Source organism: Notamacropus eugenii, chromosome X (assembly GCF_028372415.1).
Source record: "Notamacropus eugenii isolate mMacEug1 chromosome X, mMacEug1.pri_v2, whole genome shotgun sequence".
In the NCBI taxonomy this organism is placed as follows: domain Eukaryota; kingdom Metazoa; phylum Chordata; class Mammalia; order Diprotodontia; family Macropodidae; genus Notamacropus; species Notamacropus eugenii.
This window is the reverse complement of record NC_092879.1, coordinates 22,254,464-22,274,818: the sequence shown is the minus strand read 5'-3', so window position 1 is coordinate 22,274,818 and position 20,355 is coordinate 22,254,464. Positions and strand designations below refer to the sequence as shown.

The window sequence follows — 20,355 nt, the reverse complement described above, 5'->3', positions numbered from 1 at the left end:
AGTTGGGGTGGAGAGCATTTACGAATTCTCATGTCTATGCGGCTGATTTGGCACCTACAACCACATCAGCCAGCTACATGTGTTCAAATAAAGGAGGCTTTGTGCATTCAGGTCAGGTTAGTGAGAGAGGCCCAGGAACAGGGCGAGTCAGTGTGGAGAAGCCTGCCCAGTAGCATCGACGTTTTCTTTTCTTTTTTTTTCCTTTCTTTCTTTTTTCTTTTAGAACCAAAGCATTGACATGAGGCCATCCATCGCATTAGCCCTGATTTTTCCAGGATATACTCTCTTTTGTATCAATAGACTCACATTCACCTTGCCCTATTAGCTGAACGTATTTCTGTTTATTCAAACTGGACATGGCATTTACTAGGTGTCCTGAGCTGAAAAATACTGGGCAGGGTCGCTTTGAAAGGCAGTGCTGGGCTCAGGGCACAGTGCACGAGACAAAATACAAGGAAGAAACTGTGGTACGTTTGCCAGTACAGTAGAGAAATGAGGGCATTTAGTACTGACTTGTGCAAAATATGGCTTTTAGACCTTGGGGTCACCCAGCTGCCAACCTCAGGTAATTGAACTAAGCATAGGTTTGGTCTAAATGAAGAAACAACAGTGAGGTTGTTCTTGGTGAAGATATCCCTTCCTGCCCCACTCCCCCCAGCCCCCCCCCCCCCCCACACAGCTGGGAAACCCAATGACTACCACTTAAACGTGTCAATTAGGAAGGTACTTGGTAGGATGAGCCCATGTCATTTTACCAGAAGTATTCAGGATGTCCCTAAGAATTTCCCCATCATTTTACTCCCTTGTTGGTGCCTTTTAAAGCTACATGAAGATAATCTTTTTGGACAAGTCTTTTAAAAGAGGGAATTTTTTTTTTATTAAGGAAGATCTGGGAAAGGGATAATTCATTTCCGAGATAGTTTCCGTGAGCTGGTGGTTGGTCTTTGCCTTTTCCTTCCTGCTTTGGTTAGATCGTCCTATATGCACAATGAAAAAAAAAAGACTTCTTGTGAATGCTAATAATTTAGAATGCTACATAGCACAAACAGCTGGGGTTCTGGATGACTGGGCCAGAGAGAACTGTATTCAGAAATAGCATCGTACTAAGCTCCAGATTTTGGCTACTGGGTTGCATTTTGTCTTGTGTTCAACTAGATTTACTCCTAAGATGGCGCTTAGAAGGTTAGGGAGAGAAGAGGGTGACCCAGATAATGACTCTCGCTTCAGTAGACCTTGTTGAAATTACTCTGTCAAATATGCTTCCCATATTTAAACAGATTACCAAGTATCCTCACTCAGACTTCGGCATGGTCAGTTATGGAAACCAGAATGGGAGTTGATCTGTTTCATCCACTTGGGCCAATGTCCCTCATGTTTTGAAGGCAGGCTAATTAAAATCCCACACATAACCCTTCCCTATACACCTCAATCCCTCTACCACCACCAACACACCTTGAGTTGTATGTTGCATCATCTGGGAGAAGAAATCCCATGGAGAAAATTAACCTGAGCTCAGAGTTGGAAGGGAGGAGACCGGCTTACATTTAGAATGGAAGAAGAGATAGCTCAAAATAGGCCAAACATATTTGGTCTGGATAACCAGCTTGCATTGTCACATTGTTTTTAAACTAATTTGCATAGGTAGCTTTCCTGAGTGTCTATTTTGGTGAAGTAAGCTGTGTTGAATTTTGTATAATTGGAATTCTTTTCTCTTTGGGTCACCAACTAGATTTAAAAAACCAAACCAAACCAAACCAAACCAAACCATGATGGCAACCTGCTTTGTGAAACTGATCAGAATGGAAGATAAAGACATCCCTCAGTGGTCTAAGCCCAGCTCTCCCATCCTCTGCTTCTTTCCAGTCTCTCTAGGCAGAAAAGCAACCAATGTTAACTAAAGTAAAATCATCTGGTAAACAACTGGGCACACCCCGCCAAAGACATGCACAGCTGGATGTTATTTTCTTGAAAGGACACTTTAAGGGGATTTGAAGGACCTGAGTGGTGAACGTGTCTTTTTTTCCAAAGCAACTGACTGTCGCTCCTCCTCCCGCTTCTCCCCAGTGGTATACCTGAGTCTGGATCCTGTTAAGGCCTCGGAACCAGAGGATCTGGCCACGGCGGAGTTCCCTCTCAGCGTGGTCAATCTCTTCCTCATCTTCTGCCATTTCCTCATCAGTGATCTCATCTTTTCCTGGTCCATGCCCTGCCTCTTTCAGGAACTTCAGCTGACTGGTAGGGATGGTGGCAATGACCTGAGCAGAATCAAAAGGCCCCCAGAAGGCAGAGATAGTTGTCAGTTTTGGTGTGTGTGTGTGTGTGTGTGTGTGTGTGTGTGTGTGTGTGTGTGTGTGTGTGTGTGTGTGTGTGTGTGTGTGTGTGTGTGTGTGTGTGTGTGTGTGTGTGTGTGTGTGTGTGTGTGTGTGTGTGTGTGTGTGTGTGTGTGTGTGTGTGTGTGTGTGTGTGTGTGTGTGTGTGTGTGTGTGTGTGTGTGTGTGTGTGTGTGTGTGTGTGTGTGTGTGTGTGTGTGTGTGTGTGTGTCCTGTTTCCCATTGCAGCCAGGTCCTCTTATTTCCTTCTCCTCACAGGCTCTAGGGACTGCCCACACTCTGGGCCTAGTCTGCCCATTTAGCTCAGTGGTAAGCTGAAATCTTGTTCCCGATGCTCAGATCCCTGGCTGCCCACACTCTTTGTTCCTACTTCCTAGCCTGGGTTCTTGATCCCTGCTGATTGACCTATTCAACTTGCCCTCCCCCCTCTTTCCTCTCTGCCTTACCTGACCTCCCTGAATTGGCACCATCAGCCCTGTTCCTTGAAATTTTGCTACTCACGGAGACAGCTAGGTACCATAAATAGAGTCCAGGACTCGGAATCAGGAAGACCTGAGTTCAAATCTGAATTCAGATATTTATTAGCTGCGTGACCCTAGACAAATCACTTCCTCTCTGCTTCAGTTTCCTCATCTGTAAAGTGGAGATAATAAGAGAACCTCTCGCCCAGGGCTGCCACGGGCATCAAATGAGATAATCTGTGTAAACATCATAAAGTAGGTGCTTAATTAATGCTTATTTTCTTCCTACCTACTTGGGCTAGGCATTTCTCCCTGGGCTTGAGTTTCCTACTCTGTAACAGGAGGAGGATGGCTGACTGGCTGGACTACGTGCACTCTAAGATCCCTTCTGAGTCTGAATCTGTTATTTCATATTCCATTTCAGGAGTATGCTGGAGCCAGCCTGGACAGGTTTGAGTCTCTTATCAAATTTTCAATGTGAGCATTTACACATTGGAAATTGATAAATGTTACAAATGAAAGATGGATGGATTGTTATGTCGATTGTCTAGACTTAAGAAAATGAGGGTGAAAATCTTAATGATGCAGATTAAACATAAAAATGTGTCACATACACAATTGCCCCCCTCCCTGAGAGCTGGCTGTTAAATATTCACCAGCACATCCATGATTATCAGAATATAATATTATACAATATATTGTACAGAAAGGTGGCCTCAAAGTCAGGAAGACTTGGGTTCAAGACCTGCATCTGACACATTCTGTGTGACCCTGGGCAAGTCAGCTAACCTCTCAGTATTCTAGGGAACGCTCTGAGACTGTAAGTTACAGAGCCGATATCAGTTTGCATTAAAAGAGAACATTTCCCCCTGTCAGCTCCCTACATCGATGAAATTGTAGGTTTGGGTCAATGATAAATTACACAGCTAGCATTTGTTAAGTCCTACTATGTGCCAGATACTGTGCTAAGTGTTTTTTACAATGATTATCTCATCTGATCCTCACAACAGCCCTGGGAGGTAGGTGCTGTTATTCTCTCCATTTTACAGATGAGGAAACTGAGGCAAACAAAGATTAAGTGATTTGCCCAGGCTCAATACATAAAATATTCTTATACAACATTAATATTCTATGGTAACACACTATTACTAGCATTAATATAATATAAGAATATAATAGAAACACATTTTTTTGTAATTGTAATATTCTTCTGGTGACATAAGACCAAAGCAATATCAGAAGCCTCAAACCTTCTGCTGACCCCAAGGGCAATGGGATCTGCCCATCCCCCTCTCCCCCATTGGCTAAAACAATGACTTGTAAAACAAACAGCCTAAAAGCCATCAGCTGGCGGGAGATGATTGGAAAAGAAAGTGAGTCAATGGACCAGAGTAAAGGTCAACAGGGATGCCCAGGTCCCACAGAATGCAGGGTTATCAGACAGTTCCTCTGCCTAAAGTTCCACAGTTTGTTAGTGGCAGAGTTAGACTGAGAGCCCAGGGATGCTGGGCAAATGCTCTTTCCACTCCACCACTGGGATGGTGCCAAGGTTGCATAACTGGGGAAGGAACACCAAAGAAGTCAGGTTTTTACCTGTCCCCAGACAAGTTCTCCGATGCCAATGAATAGGCACCAGAGCCACTGTTCGACGGTCAAAGGGGCACAGCTGAAGGGCTTCCCACCAAATTGTACGATTACGATCTGTAAGAGTAAAAGAGGGCCCTAAGTCAGAGGTTTGGGTGGCAGGGGTGTCCAGACTGTTCTCGTCTTCTTACCCTTCCTCTATCTTCCTCCCGACTTCCATATGAATTCCACTGACCCAAGGCTCAGTTCTAGAGCACAGGGTCTTGGAAAGAGCCCTGGTTTGTACCATGAACTTGCTATGGGACCCTGAGCTTTCATTTTCCCTCAGTTTACCCCATGAACTACATGATTTTTAGGGTCCTTTCCAGCTTCAACATTTGATGGTTTACCATTTGATTCTAAGTTCCATCTTCTTCAGGAAGCCCATCCCAATGTCCCAGCCCACTGGAGGTGTGTGGGTGATGAGGTAAGCAGGGAAGAGGAGAAGGATAAGACCTGTCTCTTCAGCAAGCTGGGAACTCCCCAGAACCTGGATTTACCCCTCTTCTGTTCTCTGGTATCAGTAAACTCAGGGCCAGGTATTGTAGTCACTCCAATGAAGTCTTGATGTATCCTGAGACATCCATGTTCCGCTGCCTTGCCCTTTCCTTCTCCCTCTTCCCCACCACAGGCCTAGCATCCCTATGGAGGACCTTATCATCATTATGGCCTTTGCTAGCACCTTGTCCCATTCCAATCAAACCTTACTTGTATGTCAGGAACTTTGCATTCTAACATGGGCTTTGGGCAGATAATGCTTCTCCCAAAGGGGCAACTCTAAGGGTGGAGGCTTTCAGGAGCTGTGGGCAGGCAGATTAGTAGTGGTGGTGGTGGTGGGGAGCTATCTACCTTGCTCATGGATAGGGCCATTCCTGCCTTGGGCTAGACTAGTAGTGGTGGTGGTAGTGGTGGTGGTGGTGGTAGTGGTGGGAAGCTATCTACCTTGCTCATGGATAGGGACATTCTTGCTTTGGGCTAACCAATTCCTTAAACCAGGGGTTCTTAATGTGTGTGTGATAGGCCCTTTTGGAAATCTAGTAAAACCTATTTACTCCTCAAAATAATTTTTTAAAAATTCATAATATAAGATAGATACTATTACAATGCAAATCATTTACATTGAAATAGTGTTATCAAAATGTAAAAAGCAATAATTCACTGACTCCAGGTAAAGAACCTCTACCCTAAACCAATCTGGAGGAAGACAGCAAAGGTGCCAGCAATGAAATTGCTAGGAGGTGGTCAGTTCACTCTACAGGATGCAGCATTTACAGAAAATCTCTGAAGGGTTAAAGTTTGACCTTGGGTGCAGTCTTTTGACCGAGTCCAAGTTTTACAGAACCAATCCTTTTATGAAGAGGATTTGCTCTGGGAAGTTTGGATTCAGTCAAATGCTGCACTTGAGGACCTAGAGGGCCACCTGTGGCCCACCCCTGGAAGAAAGGAGAGAAGTTCCTGCAGATCCAAGAGGCAGATGACCAATATGCTCTCCATTTTCTGCTGCCTAACAAAGTCTTATCCCTGGCTTCTGTCTCCACATACTCAGTGGTTTCTACCCCCCAAAGTTAAGGGTGTATTTGGCAGGACAGGGTTCCAGGAATGCACTGCATGTAAAAGTGATGGATGGTCACCTGTAACTGGTAATTGGGAGAAGGCATCCCAGAGAAAGTGGCAGGGGCCTCACTGGTTGGCAACAAGCCTGAGGTATTCTAGGGTTTGTTTGCTGAGTGGGAATGAGGCTGACCATAGGTACTAATGGCCTCTTCTGTTTTACTGGCTCCCACCCTCTGGTGTTCTCTCTCTATACTCGAGGCCAGTACTCCAATGAAATTGACTTAAGAGGTTGGGGTTGGTGAAGCTGGTTTGGTTTTTGTGGTGCCAGACTCTCTAGTGCATGGGCTGTACCTACAAGTCACTTGTGAGCTCAAGCCTGAACTTTTTTCCTGGGAAATTTGTGTGGGGGAGGTAAGAGAAGAAAGTTTTCTTTTGAAAAAAAAAAATGCCAAATTTTGGGAATTTTAAAGACGTACCAAGTAAGGGATACCTCTGGAGCAGCACAATGTTTTTGGAAAGTCTGAGTTTGGGAAATACCTGGCCAGTGAGCTTGGGGCCATGTTCAAATTCCTTCTGCCCAACAAAGAACCACTTGAAACTGTACCCCACCTAGTGCTGGCAGTGGGAGAAAGCCTTGTGGCAGGGGTGGTCTTGCCAGGCTGCTTAAGCAGACCTTTCCTCAGAGCCCAGTCCTGTGGTCCTTCTCTTCCTCCCTTCCCCCTCCCCAACTCTGTAGTGACTTGGGCTCACTAATTTGCCTCCCTTGTCCCCTCTCCCAAGTAAGGAAAAGTGAAGGTTTAATGCCTTTTATTCAAGTCAGACTGAAAGCCAAGAGTCGGGACCACCCCACTGGCCTTCCCAGACAGACCACTCAGCCTTCTCCATTGATCTGGACAACTTGGACAAACCTTTAAATTTGAGTCCCTGGACTGGTCTTACTCAGAGGCTCATTGAATGGTTGAACACAGTGTGATCAGATAGGCACTGGGGAAAGTCTGCTGTTGATTAGGGAAATCACAGTTGTACCTAGCTCCCCTGGGGCTAGGTTGATTATTCAAAAGCAAATACCCTTGGACAGGAAAAATCTACTGGGCCACCTACTATCGGCAATTAAACCTTATTGGGACACACGATCTGCTTCTGAGGTGAAAGTAGATGAGGATCTTGGGTATGAAGAGGCTGAGTACCCATCACCTGGGTAAAAGTGCTAATGGTCATGACAATAGGCCCTCAAGGGGAGGTGGGAGGACTGAAAAATACTCCACAGTTTTGCCTTGACCCATCCATCTTCTAGGTTAACCCTCCCTTTTCTCTTCTCTCCCCCAGCTCCCCTTTATGAATTGTTTCCTCCCCTGTGCATTAGAAGGATGTAAGGGTTAACTAAGAAGATGGGATTGTCTTGCTTACTTCCATTTGTACCCCTTAATAAATGATTTTGTATTCCTTCATTCTCCTCAATTTCTGGTCTCTTCCATTTGTTAGAAGGGGAAATGGCAACCCAGAGTCAGTACTTGCCCAAGGCCACATGATAAGTAGGTGGCTAGATTGGCCTGGATTCTCTTACCTGAATGCCGAAGGTGCCCAGGACTATGGAACAAAAGATGGGATTGCTGAAAATGCCTTCAAAAACATTCCTCTCGCCGTGGATCTTCCGGGCATTGATTTCATTACAGAGTTGCATCAGCACAAAAGTATTGAAGATGATGGTGTAATGCTCTGAGGGTGGAGAGTGCAGAGGGGCATTCCGGCCGCTGTCAATGTCAAATATGACCTCACCTAGGATGCAGAGGAAGAGAGGAGAGGGAGAGGAGAGGTGGTTAATGGGCAGATCCCAGAAGATTCAAGCAGGGGTAGAGGCAGCATTAGGCAGAGAGGGAAGAGAGGGAAAAGGGCATGCACACTTTGTTCAGTATCACTTTCCCTTACTAGCTCCCACCATGAAGTTTCCCAGACCAGCCATAAGTCCTTCTTTGGGCCTAAAGATGGAGGGTCTTCCAACTTCACAGGGTTTAGTGACATGGAAGTCCAAGGAAGATTTTGATTGAGAAACTCCTGAGGCCCAAATCAATTTCCAGTCCTGATTCTACCAACAAATGAGGACTCAGTATTTTGATTCATTCCCATCTACACTTGTAGTGATTATCAATAACAACTCACCTTTCTGTTAGCACTTCCTTTACAAAAACTCAATAAATTAAATAGTTCAATGATTATTATTCCTATTTTAGAGATGAGAAAACTGAGGCTCAGAAAAGGGAAATGACTTACTCAAGGTCAATAATATTATCTTACTGCTCTAAGCTGTTGGGGACAGGATGAAAGGAGTGAAGACTATTAGGATGAATGAAAAGTCTGACTTGAAAGAAGTCATTTTTACTACTTTCAAAGTAATACAATGATCACTTCTGAGCAATACTTCTAAAGCACTGGGATACAATAGCTTAGAATATTGGCTCTGAAGTCAGAGCCCTGGCTCTGCTTCTTCCTAGGCGTATGACCTTGGACAAGTCCCTTTCTCTCCCTGAGCCTTGGTTTTCTCCTGTGTGAAATGAAGGGGAATGGACTGCTGACCTTCCAGCTGTATGTTGTAAACCTCTGATCCCATGATTCTAAGTTTTACACCTCCCTCCATGATTCTAAGGTTAATAAACTAGCCTACTTTACTGAACAGCTCAGAATTCAGCATCAGGCAAGAATTAGCATCAATTAAAAACATATAAATATATAATATTTATATAGATATAAACATAATATAAACATAAAAACTACGTAGATGGGGGCCTAAAAAAGGAGACGAAGTGAATTTCTTCTTTCAGGTCATTGCCAGTTTTCTCTGGCTCCCACCCCCAATTTGTTGCTGTTTTTTTAAACCCTTGATCTGGCTGACCTGTTGAATCTGTTTTCCTTAGCAGGTTCTACATTGCTGGAATGGAGTGTGCAGAGGCACCTTTAGTGGCCATCACAACCTTGGAGTTTGCAGGGACAACTGCCTGAAGTCTGATGGCCCTAAATTACCTCTGGATGATCCCGTGGCAGTGCTTACACAATGACTGAAACATGCCATCAGCAGAAAAGAACGCCACCTCAGTCTAAAATGTCATAGGCCTGTGCCTATTAAGGAAAGCTCCAGGGAGTCCTTTTGGGTAAGGAGGGACGACTCTGCTGGGTTAGGTCCACATTCGCTTGGACTGCTCAGTCTAATAGGTGAGGTAAGGAGTGGAGGCTGGGATGGATAAAGAGCCCTTTAAAGCTGGGGAAACTGGTACTGAGCTTGGGGTAACATTATAGTGAGGAGCAGCAGGTGGAGAGAGAAAAATGGCCTGCCTAATGCTCCTTCCTGGTCTCCAAGCAAACAGTGATTTGAATGTTCCCTAACAACTTTGGCATGTCCCATCCAGCCTTCTCTTTAGTCTTTCTGATAATATCTAGGATTGAACCCCTTTTCCGTGGTGGTGGTGATGGGAGTGGGAGCACTAGTGGGGGTGTGGGAGTGGGGGGGTAGGAGGTAGGGTTGTGGGTGGGGGTGGGGGGGTGGTGCTGGTGATGGGTCTTCCCTCAGGTTCTGTGCCCTTGTCTAGGCTGCCCCCCCCCCCCCCCCCATTCCTGGAATGCATTCCCCTCCTCCCTCCGTCTCTCCCGGGCTTCCTCTTCAGCTTAAACTACACCTCCTACACGGGACCTCTCCTAATCCCTGCAGCTGTTGGCACTCTGCTCATGTTCCCCACAAAATGACTTGGTATTTATTTCCTTCCGTTTATCTATTGCTTCCCTCACATAGAATATAAGTTCCTTGAGGTCAGGACCTGTCTCCCCTTCGCCTCGATATCCCTGGCAATCCCCCCCACCCTAGTAACCCTATGCTAGGCACGCTCCAGGGCCTGGCACAGAGGAAGAGCTTAATCAATGAACTGAACTGGGTTAGATGAATCAAAACAGCACCTAACCAAGGACGAGGGCAGGGACTGGCAGTTTTGATTCTTTCAGTGAGAAGGGGAATGAGAGAGAGGAGGAGGAAGCAGATGAGCTAACCACATGTGTCAGCATGGATCAGGGGTAGAGTCATATGCTCCTGACCCTCCTCCTTCTCCTTTTCCTCCTCTTAAATCCCTATCCCTCCCCCCCTCCTTCCCCTTCATTTCTTTCCTCTTCGTGGTCAGGTTATATGCCTCAGGACAATAGCTTGTCAACTCCTGGGCCAAGATTGCTGACCTCTTCAAGGAGAAGAATACTAGCTAATATTTGAGATTTGCATAGATTGACCCTTTACATGGATTGACCTGTGAGGGAGGTGCTCTTATTATTCCCATTTTACAGTTGGGGAAACTGAGGCAAGCAGAGGTTAAGTGACTTGCCCAGGGTCACACAGTTACTAAGCATCTGAGGCAGGATTTGAACTCAGGTCTTTTCCACTCCAAGTCTTAAGTTCTATCCATTGTGCCACCTAGCTGCCTAGGTGTGGCCTTTCCTGATTCCCTCTAGTGAGGGGTCGCATGTCTCTTCCCAGATGAGGAAAATTCCATCACCCATGTATGCACTTTCTCTGCAACACAGAGTCTCAGAGAATTGCTTCAAGTACTAAGAAGTTAAGTGACTTCTCCAAGGTCACATGGCCAGGATGTTTCAGAGGCTCTCTACCCAACATACCAGGCTCTGGCTTTTCTCTCTCATATCAGACCTTTATAAGAACAATATGCAACAAAGTTCCCCCCTCCCGTTTTCTTTCTAGCTGCATTGATTTTGTTAGTACAAAAGCAATTTTACATAACCCAAATTGTTCATTTTATTTTATCTGACCACCTCTAGCTTTTATTTGATCAAGGATGGCAGCCTGGTGGAGTGGACAAAAAGTTGGATTGGGAGTATAAGAGGACCTGAGTTCAAAATCTGATTTGGCTACTTGACCTTGGGCAAATCATTTTACCTGGATGGGATCCAGTTTGCTGGACTTGAAAATGAAGGGATTTGATTAGCTGATCCTTGAGGTCACTTTTAGCTCTGGACAGACCAACCCATGCTCTCCTAGCCATAACTCTGCAAAGCAGCTCCTTCCCTGACTCAAACTTGTTTAGGATGTGACCTTTTCTATTTGGGTCTCCATGCAAACCTGAAACCCATTTGGACTTCATCCCTGCTGAGCTAGGCTGATCACCCGCCTTCCATATGTGGGCAGCCCCTGGGAGTTGAGAAGGTTGAGCTGAATGCACGTATCAAGGCTAACATGTAAGTGCAAGCCTGGTTGGCAGCAAGAAGGGTGTTGGGCAAACAGAGGCAGCCTACCCGCAAACAGCAGGGTAAAGATGACCGTGAGTTGATAGATGGCATGACCTAGAATATTCTTCATCATCGTACGAGAGATGAGGGGCTTGTCTCGACCATATGGCTTTCGCAGGAGGAGAGACTCAGTGGGTGGTTCTGTTGCCAGTGCCAGTGAAGCGAATGTGTCCATGATGAGATTCACCCACAGCATCTGGACTGCTTTGAGAGGGGAGTCCTGTGGGCAGAGAGGATGGGCAGCAAGAAGTTAGCTCCTGAGGATCAAGGCACCTTGGACCTAGGATCTAGGCTTTTCAGAGACATGAATCAGAAGCAGTGCCGACAATTACCTTACAGAAACACTTCCCTACTGAGCAGGTGGGAGTTTTGATCTTTGTAAAAAGAAAAAAAACCACCCAGTTTGGGCTCATTTTTATTGGCATTTTGTTCAAATGAAAACATGTGACAGGTCTTTTGACCAAGGGTGATCGTGATATTCCCCACTGCTTGTGTTACTGCTTTGAGGTTTGGCACGGTGCTTAGCTAAGCCTTTAGAGAGGGTGTGTGTGTGTGTGTGTGTGTGTGTGTGTGTGTGTGTGTGTGTGTGTGTGTGTGTGTGTGTGTGTGTGTGTATGTGTGTGTGTGTATGTGTGACTGTGTGTGTGTACCCTGGGCCAGACCTCTACTTTCTTGGGCTTCTCAGACGCCTCCTCACTGGTGTCCCTACTTTCTGTCTTTCCCTTCCTCCTTCAACAGCAATTGTTTCTGTTCTGCCCACAAACTCTGAGGGTCTTCCTCTCCCAAGACTGATTCTTTTGGGTAGACAAACTAGGCCATCTTTTGCCTCCATTCTTACCTAGCCTTAAATCACTGAATGTGTGTTGCCTCAGACAAACAGACCCGGGAAAGATCTTAGCTTACAAAGGCCAAGGTCTCCTACTGAATTCTGGGTCATCATCAGTCATTTTGACCTGAGTCTTGCCACTGGACTCTGGAGGAGAGTGAAGCTGATGACTTTGCACAGCCCTGCCTCACTTCAATTCACTCACGAGTTAAGACATCACCCTCCTAATGTCATTGGATACACTTCAAGAATAAAGGTCGGAGCCTCTTCTGGAGCTTCCTCCTTTGCAAAATGAGGGGCTTGAACTCGACAGCTTCTGAGGTCCCTTCCAGCTTCAGACCTAGGACCCTGTGACCCACCTTGATCATATGACTATAGTCTAGAATTGATGGAAGAGATCTCAGAGGTCAGCACCAGAGCCTTTCCTACTGATCTGGGTTGAGAAGCCCAGTCCTCAGCTTCCAGGTTCAGTGCCCCTTCCTCTGTCCCACATGGCTTCCAATCCTGGTTGAGTCTTGTTTTGCATGCCTTCTCCCCATGCTCAAGGCCCATTGCCTTTTGGGTAAAGTCCAGAGCTCTGAAAGGCAATTCAGGTGCTTATTCCATAATCAGTGTCCGGTATATAACAGGTGCTCAATGACCATCTATGAATGATGATCATGGTGGCTTGAGGTTCCTCACAGTCTGACCTTGGCTAACCTCTCCAGCCTTAACCCTAGCCCTCCTCTGATCTCCAGCTCACCATACCCCCTTCTCCTTTCTTCCTCCTCAAATTCTTCTAATTTGTATTTAAAGATCTGGGTCAAGCCCCACCTCCCCTAGTGACTGCAGTTCTACCAAAGAGCTTCCTCCCTTTGTTTGCCTGATGGCCATAGTCCGAGGGAAGAGGGAGACAAGTGTTTTTCACAAGGATTTCAAAAGTCTAAGTAAGAATGAGTTCAAACCTTCAAACCTTGGCAAAGGTGACGAAGGAGGTCACCACTGGAGAAGAGGAGTGATTCAGACTTGGTGGCTTTGAGGAACACTTTGGCTTGGTTATTGTTATGTTTTATATTCAGTTATTGTTATTTTATTTTGATACAAGGGAGGGTTTGTTAGAGAAAGGGGAGTAGCATCAGAGATTGGGAAATGATTTCAGTGTCAAAAGAAAAGGGTATTGGCACCACTTACGATTGGTGTGTGTGTGTGTGTGTGTGTGTGTGTGTGTGTGTGTGTGTGTGTGTGTGTGTGTGTGTGTGTAAGAACTGCTGCTGTACCGATGAAAAATTAATTCATTCTGTCATTACCACCCCCAGTCAAAAACACAGGTGCTATTATTAATGATGATGGTATGATGAAAGTGTTTTTTTAAAGAAAAATTATTTAGTATTTTATCTTTCCCCAGTTATACGTAAAAATAATTTTTAACATTAATTTTTAAAACTTTGAGCTCCAAATTCTCTCCCTTCCTCCCTCCCCACCCTCCTTATTGAGAAGGCATGCAATTTGATACAGGTTATACATGTACAGTCATGCAAAACATATTTCCATATTAGTTATGTTGTGAAAGAAAACATAACCCCCCCCAAAAACCTCAAGAAAAATGAAGTAAAAAACTGTGCTTCAATCTGATTTGACACCATCAATTTTTTGTCTGAGGATGGATAGCATTTTTCATCATAAATCCTTCAGAATTCTCTAGGATCACTGTATTATTGAAGATAGCTAAGTCATTCGCAGTGGATTGTCTGACAATATTGCTGTTACTTTGTACACAGTAAATTTCACTTTGCATCACCCCATGTAAGTCCTTCCAGGTTTTTCTGAGAGCATCCTGCTCATCATTTCTTATAGTGCAATAGTATTCCATCATAATCACATACCACAATTTGTTCAGCCATTGCCCATTTGATGGGCATCCCCTCAGTTTCCAATTCTTTGCCACCACAGAAGAGCTGCTATAAATATTTTTGCACATATAGGTCTTTTTCCTTTTTGTCTTTTATCTCTTTTTGGATACTGACCTAGTAGTGGCATTGCCAGGTCAAAGGGTATACAGGGTTTATAGCCCTTGGGGCACAGTTCCAAATTGCTCTACAAAATGGTTTGAATCACTTCAAAACTCCAACAATAGTGCAGTAATGTCTCATTTTCCCCACATCCCCTCCAACATTTGTTATTCACCCTTTCTGTCCTATTAGCCGATCTAATAGTTATAAGGTAGTACCTCAGGATTGTTTTAACATGCATGTCTCAAATTGGATCAGAGATAATGCTGGCAAAATGCTTGGCAGACCTAGTTTTTTACTCATTATGATGTAATACAGACCTGAAAGACAAGTCTACCCATGAGGATGGAGCACTGATCTCCCTGTCCCAAGAACCTCTTGGTATTGGAAACACATTGGGAGAGGTAAGCCTGGCCTTCCCAGTACTGTTCTCATTCCTTGGATACTCCCTCCTTTAAGGGCAGCTAGGTGGTGCAGTGGAGAGAGCATCAGTGTAAGAGTCAGGAGGACCTAAGTTCAAATCTCACCTCAGACACTTGACACTCACTAGCTGTGTGACCTTGGGCAAGTCACTTAACCCCAATTGCCTCATCCTGGGTCATCTCCAATCATCCTGATGAATATCTGGTCACTGGATTCAGCTGGCTCTGGAGGAGAAGTGAGGCTGGTGACCTGCACAGCCCTCCTTCACTCAAAACAAAGTCAAGTGCAAGTCATGTCATCATTTCTCTGAGGGCATGGTCTTCTTTGGCAACGAAGGACGAACACACACACACACACACACACACACACACACACTCCTTCCTTTTAAATGGTCCAGGATGGATCCCCTCTCTCTACTTTGGTTTAAAACTGCTAGAGCTTGCTTTCTATGCAGGAAGGCTCTGAGACAAGGAGACCAGTTTTGTTTCTACCTTATTGACCCTTGTGGAAGGGACCCTGGCGCCAGTCCACTGAGTATGACCTGACAGCAAGATGGCACTTACCTGTGTGATACAGGCACCTGTGAAAGCCACTATCACAGCAACCACATTGACTGTCAGCTGGAACTGCAGGAACTTAGAGATGCTGTCATAAACATTTCGGCCCCACATCACTGCTTTGACGATGCTGGAGAAGTTGTCATCGGTTAGGATGATGTCCGAAGCTTCCTTGGCTACATCTGTTCCTGCGATCCCCTGGAGAATCACATAGAAGACCCATGGGAAAGACTTTCTCGATAGACCACTTTTACCTCCTACTTCCTTCCTTTCTGATCAAAGCAAAGTCATTGCTGGCATAAAATCCACACTTTTATTTGACTCCTTTACTCATTCATTCATTCATGTATTGAGTACCTGCTATTGGCATGGAGCCCACAGACACAACATTTTACATAGGGTATTGACTTCCTTTCTGTAATGTCAATAACAGCTAGAGATTATGTAGCATTGTGAGGTTTGCAAGGCACTTTACATATATTAACTCATTTGATCCTCACAATAACTCTGGGAGGTAGGGGATGCTAATGGCAATTTTACAGATGGGGAAACTGAGGCAGGAGCGATGAAGTGACTTGTCCAAAGTCACACAGGTAGTAAGTGTCCAAGGCAAGATTCAAACTCAGGTCTTCCTGACTCCAAGACTCCAGTGGCCTTTCCATCCTGAAACATTGAATAATGAAGTCCCAAATACACAGATATCTCCTCTGTAAAATAGAGGATTGGGCTAGATAACCTCTAAGTTTCTTCCCAGGTCTTTATGCTAGGTGCTGTAGCACTGCAAACCTGGCCATAAAACAAAGTGCTTGGAAGGCTAGTCCTATTTTAAATATCCCATTATCATTAGGAGAGGTATCTTCGCAAAGTGTAAAAAAATGACCCCCCTTGGCTTCTGCACTTCCTACCTGGCCTCCCTGCTTTCAGTGTCTCTGAGCTGACCCACCCTTGGTACGAAGCCAAAGGCATTTTTCTAAGGCATAACTCCGATTGGTTGTTGCCCTGCTCTAAGCCCTTTGCTGCTCACTGAATAAAGGGTACAAGTCCACTTCCAGGATTCTCTAGTCTCTGGCTCCCCCCTACCTTTCAGGCCTTTCGCTAGCACCCTGCATTTTTTTTTCCATTGCACTGCTCCATTCACACACCACTGGATTCTGGCCATTTGGCCACCTTCTCTTCCTCGAGGACCTAGCTGACAAATGCTTGAAAAGTTCCAGTGAGAAGAAAACCTCCCGAGGCAGCTCACTTCGCTCTGGGCCCACTTGAAATGGCCAGGAAGTCTCTCTGGACAATCAATCCCAAACTGATCTCTTTTTAATTTCCTTCCATGGCTCCTGGTTCTGCCTTCTGGGGCCAAACACAACAAGTCCAGGCCCTTTTCCATGTGACCGCCCTTCACACGCTTGAAGATAACTCTCATGAACCTTTTCTTCACTAGGCTAAACATTCCTAGTTCCTCAGATGACCTTTAAAGGGTGTCATGTGGAGGCCTTTTCCCCATTGTGCTTGACTAAATGTTCTCTGTTCATCCATGTCTTTGCTAAGACACGACAGCTAATTCGTAAGCCCTTTTGCTATGAGATGGTCCTTGCCCTTGAGGACCTTACATTTTATTGGAACTATATTCCATGACCAAAAATTAATAAAAACAGGATGTTTATTTCTGGGCAGCTAGCTGGCGCTGCAGTGGATAGAACACTGGGCTGGAAATCAGGAAGATTCATCTTCCTGAGTTCAAATCCAGCCTCAAGATACTTCCTAGCAAGTCACTTCACCCAGTTGGCCTCAGTTTCCTCATCTGTCAAACGAACTGGAGAAGGAAATGGTAAACCACTCCAATATCTCTGCCAAGAAAACTCTAAATAAGGTGACAGAGAGTCAGGCATGACTGAAAAATGACTGAACAATGTTGCCTTCCATGACTGTTTCTGCAAGAAGCAAGCAGAAGAGTCAGGAGAGGTGGAAATCTTTATTCATCTAGACTTGACCAATTTGGAATGAATTTGAGCCACTGACTTGGTTTCCTTTTGCATGGTCTCTAGGAAACAGAGCAAGGACAAAGGCAACATGTAGCTGCTTCAGGGAGAGTGCCAGGTCCAGCTTTGGCAGAAGGGTTTCATGTGCCAATGGTCAATGATTCTTAACTAGTTCACTGAGGCATCCAGCTCTAGTACTCCTTGAGTTCTGTCTCTTAGTCATAGTTGGATATTAGAAAGTTACCATGCTTGGCCACTTTAAACATGGCCCTTCCCCAAGTCTGATCAACCTTCCCCCCACCAGGAAGAAGTGTGTGAGCTTTGGCTGTGCACAGTATGGTGTGTGTGTGTGTGTGTGTGTGTGTGTAAAATCAGTGTAGCTGGAGCTTCCCAAGATGGGGGTCTCACCATCCCAAAGGATACCTCTATGGGACTGGAGGGGCCATGAGCAAGGGGGCAGGGAGGAAGCCTGAGGAGATAAGTTTACCATGGCAAAGCCAACATCTGCTTTCTTCAGGGCAGGCCCATCATTGGTCCCATCACCAGTCACAGCCACCACTTGACGCTGTTCCCCAATAGTACTGTCGATAATCCCTGTAACACATAAGAGAAGACCCTGAATTGAAACAAAGCTACCTGTAACTTTTGAACCATTACTGGTCAAACTTTCCTGATGTTTCAATCTACTGGAGAATTATAAGGCATGGCTGGGAAAGCCCTGGATGGGGACTTAGGAGATTCCTGCTGCCTCGAGGCTACAGGTCCTGAATTCAGTCAAAGGGCCTCCCTTGAGGACTTAGAGGGCCACATGTGGCCTCAAAACCACGGCTTCCCCATCCCTAGTCTTGACTCTGCTGCTTACTAGCTTTCCTATGTCGGGCCAGTCGTTTCTTGTCTCTGGGTCTCAGTTTCTTTATCTTTGAGGCGGCGGCCTGTGGACTTCAGGGCCCTTTAAGTAACTAGGCAAGCCTCTTCTAGCCAAAAGAAATGAATGAGTTATAATTCACTTTTACACAATATTCAGCCTGTAAGCTGACTCATCTCCTTAGTGCCCTCCCTCTCCCCACAATAGTGGGGCCTTACTTAGGAATATAGACCGAGAGCTGGAAGGGGCCTCGGAGGCCAGGTAGTCCAACCCTCTTATTTGACTGAGGGGGAAACTGAGGCCCAGGGAGGGGAAGGGACTTGCCCAGGATCACACAGGCAGCAAGGGGCAGAGGCTGGATACAGTACTTTGCACTGTGTGTACTGCTACCCTTAGGCCTCTCCTCCTTGGTCATTAACCTGCACTTGGCTATCTCCCTTTCTGTCTCCACTCCCTCAAGCCCAGGCTGACCTTTCTACCTTCCCAGGTGACAAAGAACAAATCTGATGACTCATTATGCAAACGTCCTAATGAGAGATGGTTATGAAAATTCCTCAGGCTCCTTTTTCCAGTTCTGGAGTCACATGTGTTGAATAAGAGCCTGCTTAGAATAAGAGCCTGCTGGATAGGGACAATGCATTTATGGCTCTTTGAGTCTTCTATCGTATATTTCACTTGTACATTTCAATTCTCCAGTAACCTGGAAATTTAGGGCATATGGGGGCACTTTCCAGACTTCAGATTCTGAATCTTTGTGTCATTGTAAAATCTTCTCAGAATCATGGTTTAAAATGCAGAAAATCAAATGCTATAGGATTACTAGGAAACCCATTATATTGAAATGAGGTTATCAACATAGATATATATTTAAAAACTAAGTTCACAGACTTCAAGTTAAGAATCCCTGTCCTATCTCCTTGTAGACCCCAAGTTCATTATCATTTAGGAGACAGTCTTCAAAATCTACTATGATTAAAATATCCATCCTCTTGAAGGTGATCTGGTGATAAACCTCTCTGAACTTAACAGGGCTGGTTCTTGGGGACAGACGTAGTCTCTTACTAAGGGAATCAAGAAATGCCTGATGTACGCAGCTCAGTGGATAGAGTGCTAGCCGTGGAGTCAGGAAAATCTACCTATGATCCTTTCTAGCTGCCTGACCTTGGCCAAGTCACTTAACCTTTGTGTCTCAGTTTCCTCATCTGAAGAATGGGGATTATAATAGCTCCTACTTCCCAAGATTGCTGTGAGGACCAAATGAGATAATATATGCACAGTGACTTGCAAACCTTAAAATATATATATTATATATAACTATACACGCACACACATATAGACACACATGTACATACAGATACATACACACAATATACATACATAAACAATATATACATATACAAACATATATACATACATACAATTATTTGCTATGGAAAAGGCCCAAAGCCAATGTTGTGGAGAGGACCCAGCCCAATATGGCAGCTACAGATGAGCCAGGTTTTAAGATCAAGACATCAGGGACCAGGAGGGTCAAGTCTCAACTGGACAGGTAGACAGAAATAACAGCTTTTGTTGACCTTATCTGCTGGTGTGAAGGGGTAGGGAGGGAGACCAATCGACCTCTGTTGTGTTCCCTCTGTCTTCCCTTGCTTTCGGTTACAACCAACCACAAAGTAGGGGGTCACAAACACAATCCTTCCTCTAACTCATGAGGTATCAATGCTTCCAAACTGTCCCTCTCTCAGTCCCAAAGGAAAAGCAGGGAAACCACATGGGAAGCAGTTTTAAGTCTATATGGAGGCACTGAAAACTTTTGTCCTGAATTTTCATAATGTAAACCAAACCAAACCAAACTAAAACCCCCAGCTACCTGACCCTAGTTGGCTAATTGCCTTTGTCCTGTGTATGGGGTGGGGGAATGCTGTTCATGTGGAGAGAGAAAAGTCCAGAGGTGGGGAGGGAGGTCTGAGTTGTGCGTAGACTATAACTTTCATATTTTAATATTTTGACTGATATTCCATCATCTTTCAGTCTGTTAAATCCAGAGACAGGTCATAATGGTTATATTTATTTGACCAACCATTCAGATTCCAGCTTTGGCAGGAGGGGAGGCTTTGGGCCCATGCGTGCTAGAGATTCTGGGAAGACTACTTGGTTTGTAGTTTGAGCATATTGCCACCCAGTGGACAACATCTGCAATTACATCTTCTTGCTGGATAGTAAAACCACACTACCTTTCCTAGATAGTAAAGGTTCTTAGCCTGGGGTCTATGGAATCACCCTCCCTACCAGGGATCTGTAGATAGATTTCAGGGAATTGGAATGAGAAAAATGGCACCATTTTCATTGACCTATAACTGAAGTAGCCTTATTGTGAGCAGGGTTCATACCACAAAAAGAACCTTAAGGCAGCACATGAATTGCTGGGGGTGGCTCTTTAAATTTAAGGATCATAAAATGTCAGGGCTGGAAAGGATCTCATCC

At 45.1% G+C, this 20,355-nt stretch overlaps 1 protein-coding gene and 1 long non-coding RNA gene across 16 annotated transcripts in view; one reads left to right on the top strand and one right to left on the bottom strand.

Moving 5' to 3' along the window:
* Nucleotides 1-20,355, bottom strand: part of ATP2B3 (ATPase plasma membrane Ca2+ transporting 3) — a 131,201-nt gene that overhangs the window by 16,042 nt on the left and 94,804 nt on the right. For 14 of the 15 annotated variants that reach the window (XM_072626758.1, XM_072626757.1, XM_072626763.1 and 11 more), the window contains 6 exons: nucleotides 17,494-17,600; nucleotides 15,040-15,231; nucleotides 11,246-11,459; nucleotides 7,533-7,744; nucleotides 4,385-4,492; nucleotides 2,073-2,255 (listed from right to left, as the gene is read on the bottom strand). In XM_072626758.1, coding sequence (XP_072482859.1) covers nucleotides 2,073-2,255; nucleotides 4,385-4,492; nucleotides 7,533-7,744; nucleotides 11,246-11,459; nucleotides 15,040-15,231; nucleotides 17,494-17,600 — 1,016 coding nt within the window. Of the gene's footprint in view, nucleotides 1-852; nucleotides 978-2,072; nucleotides 2,256-4,384; nucleotides 4,493-7,532; nucleotides 7,745-11,245; nucleotides 11,460-15,039; nucleotides 15,232-17,493; nucleotides 17,601-20,355 lie in introns of those variants that run through there. The other variant, XM_072626769.1, reaches the window with a different exon arrangement.
* LOC140515925 (uncharacterized) lies at nucleotides 8,748-11,709 on the top strand. The gene is made up of 2 exons (XR_011971186.1): nucleotides 8,748-9,111; nucleotides 10,772-11,709. It is a non-coding gene; the product is annotated as an uncharacterized lncRNA (long non-coding RNA).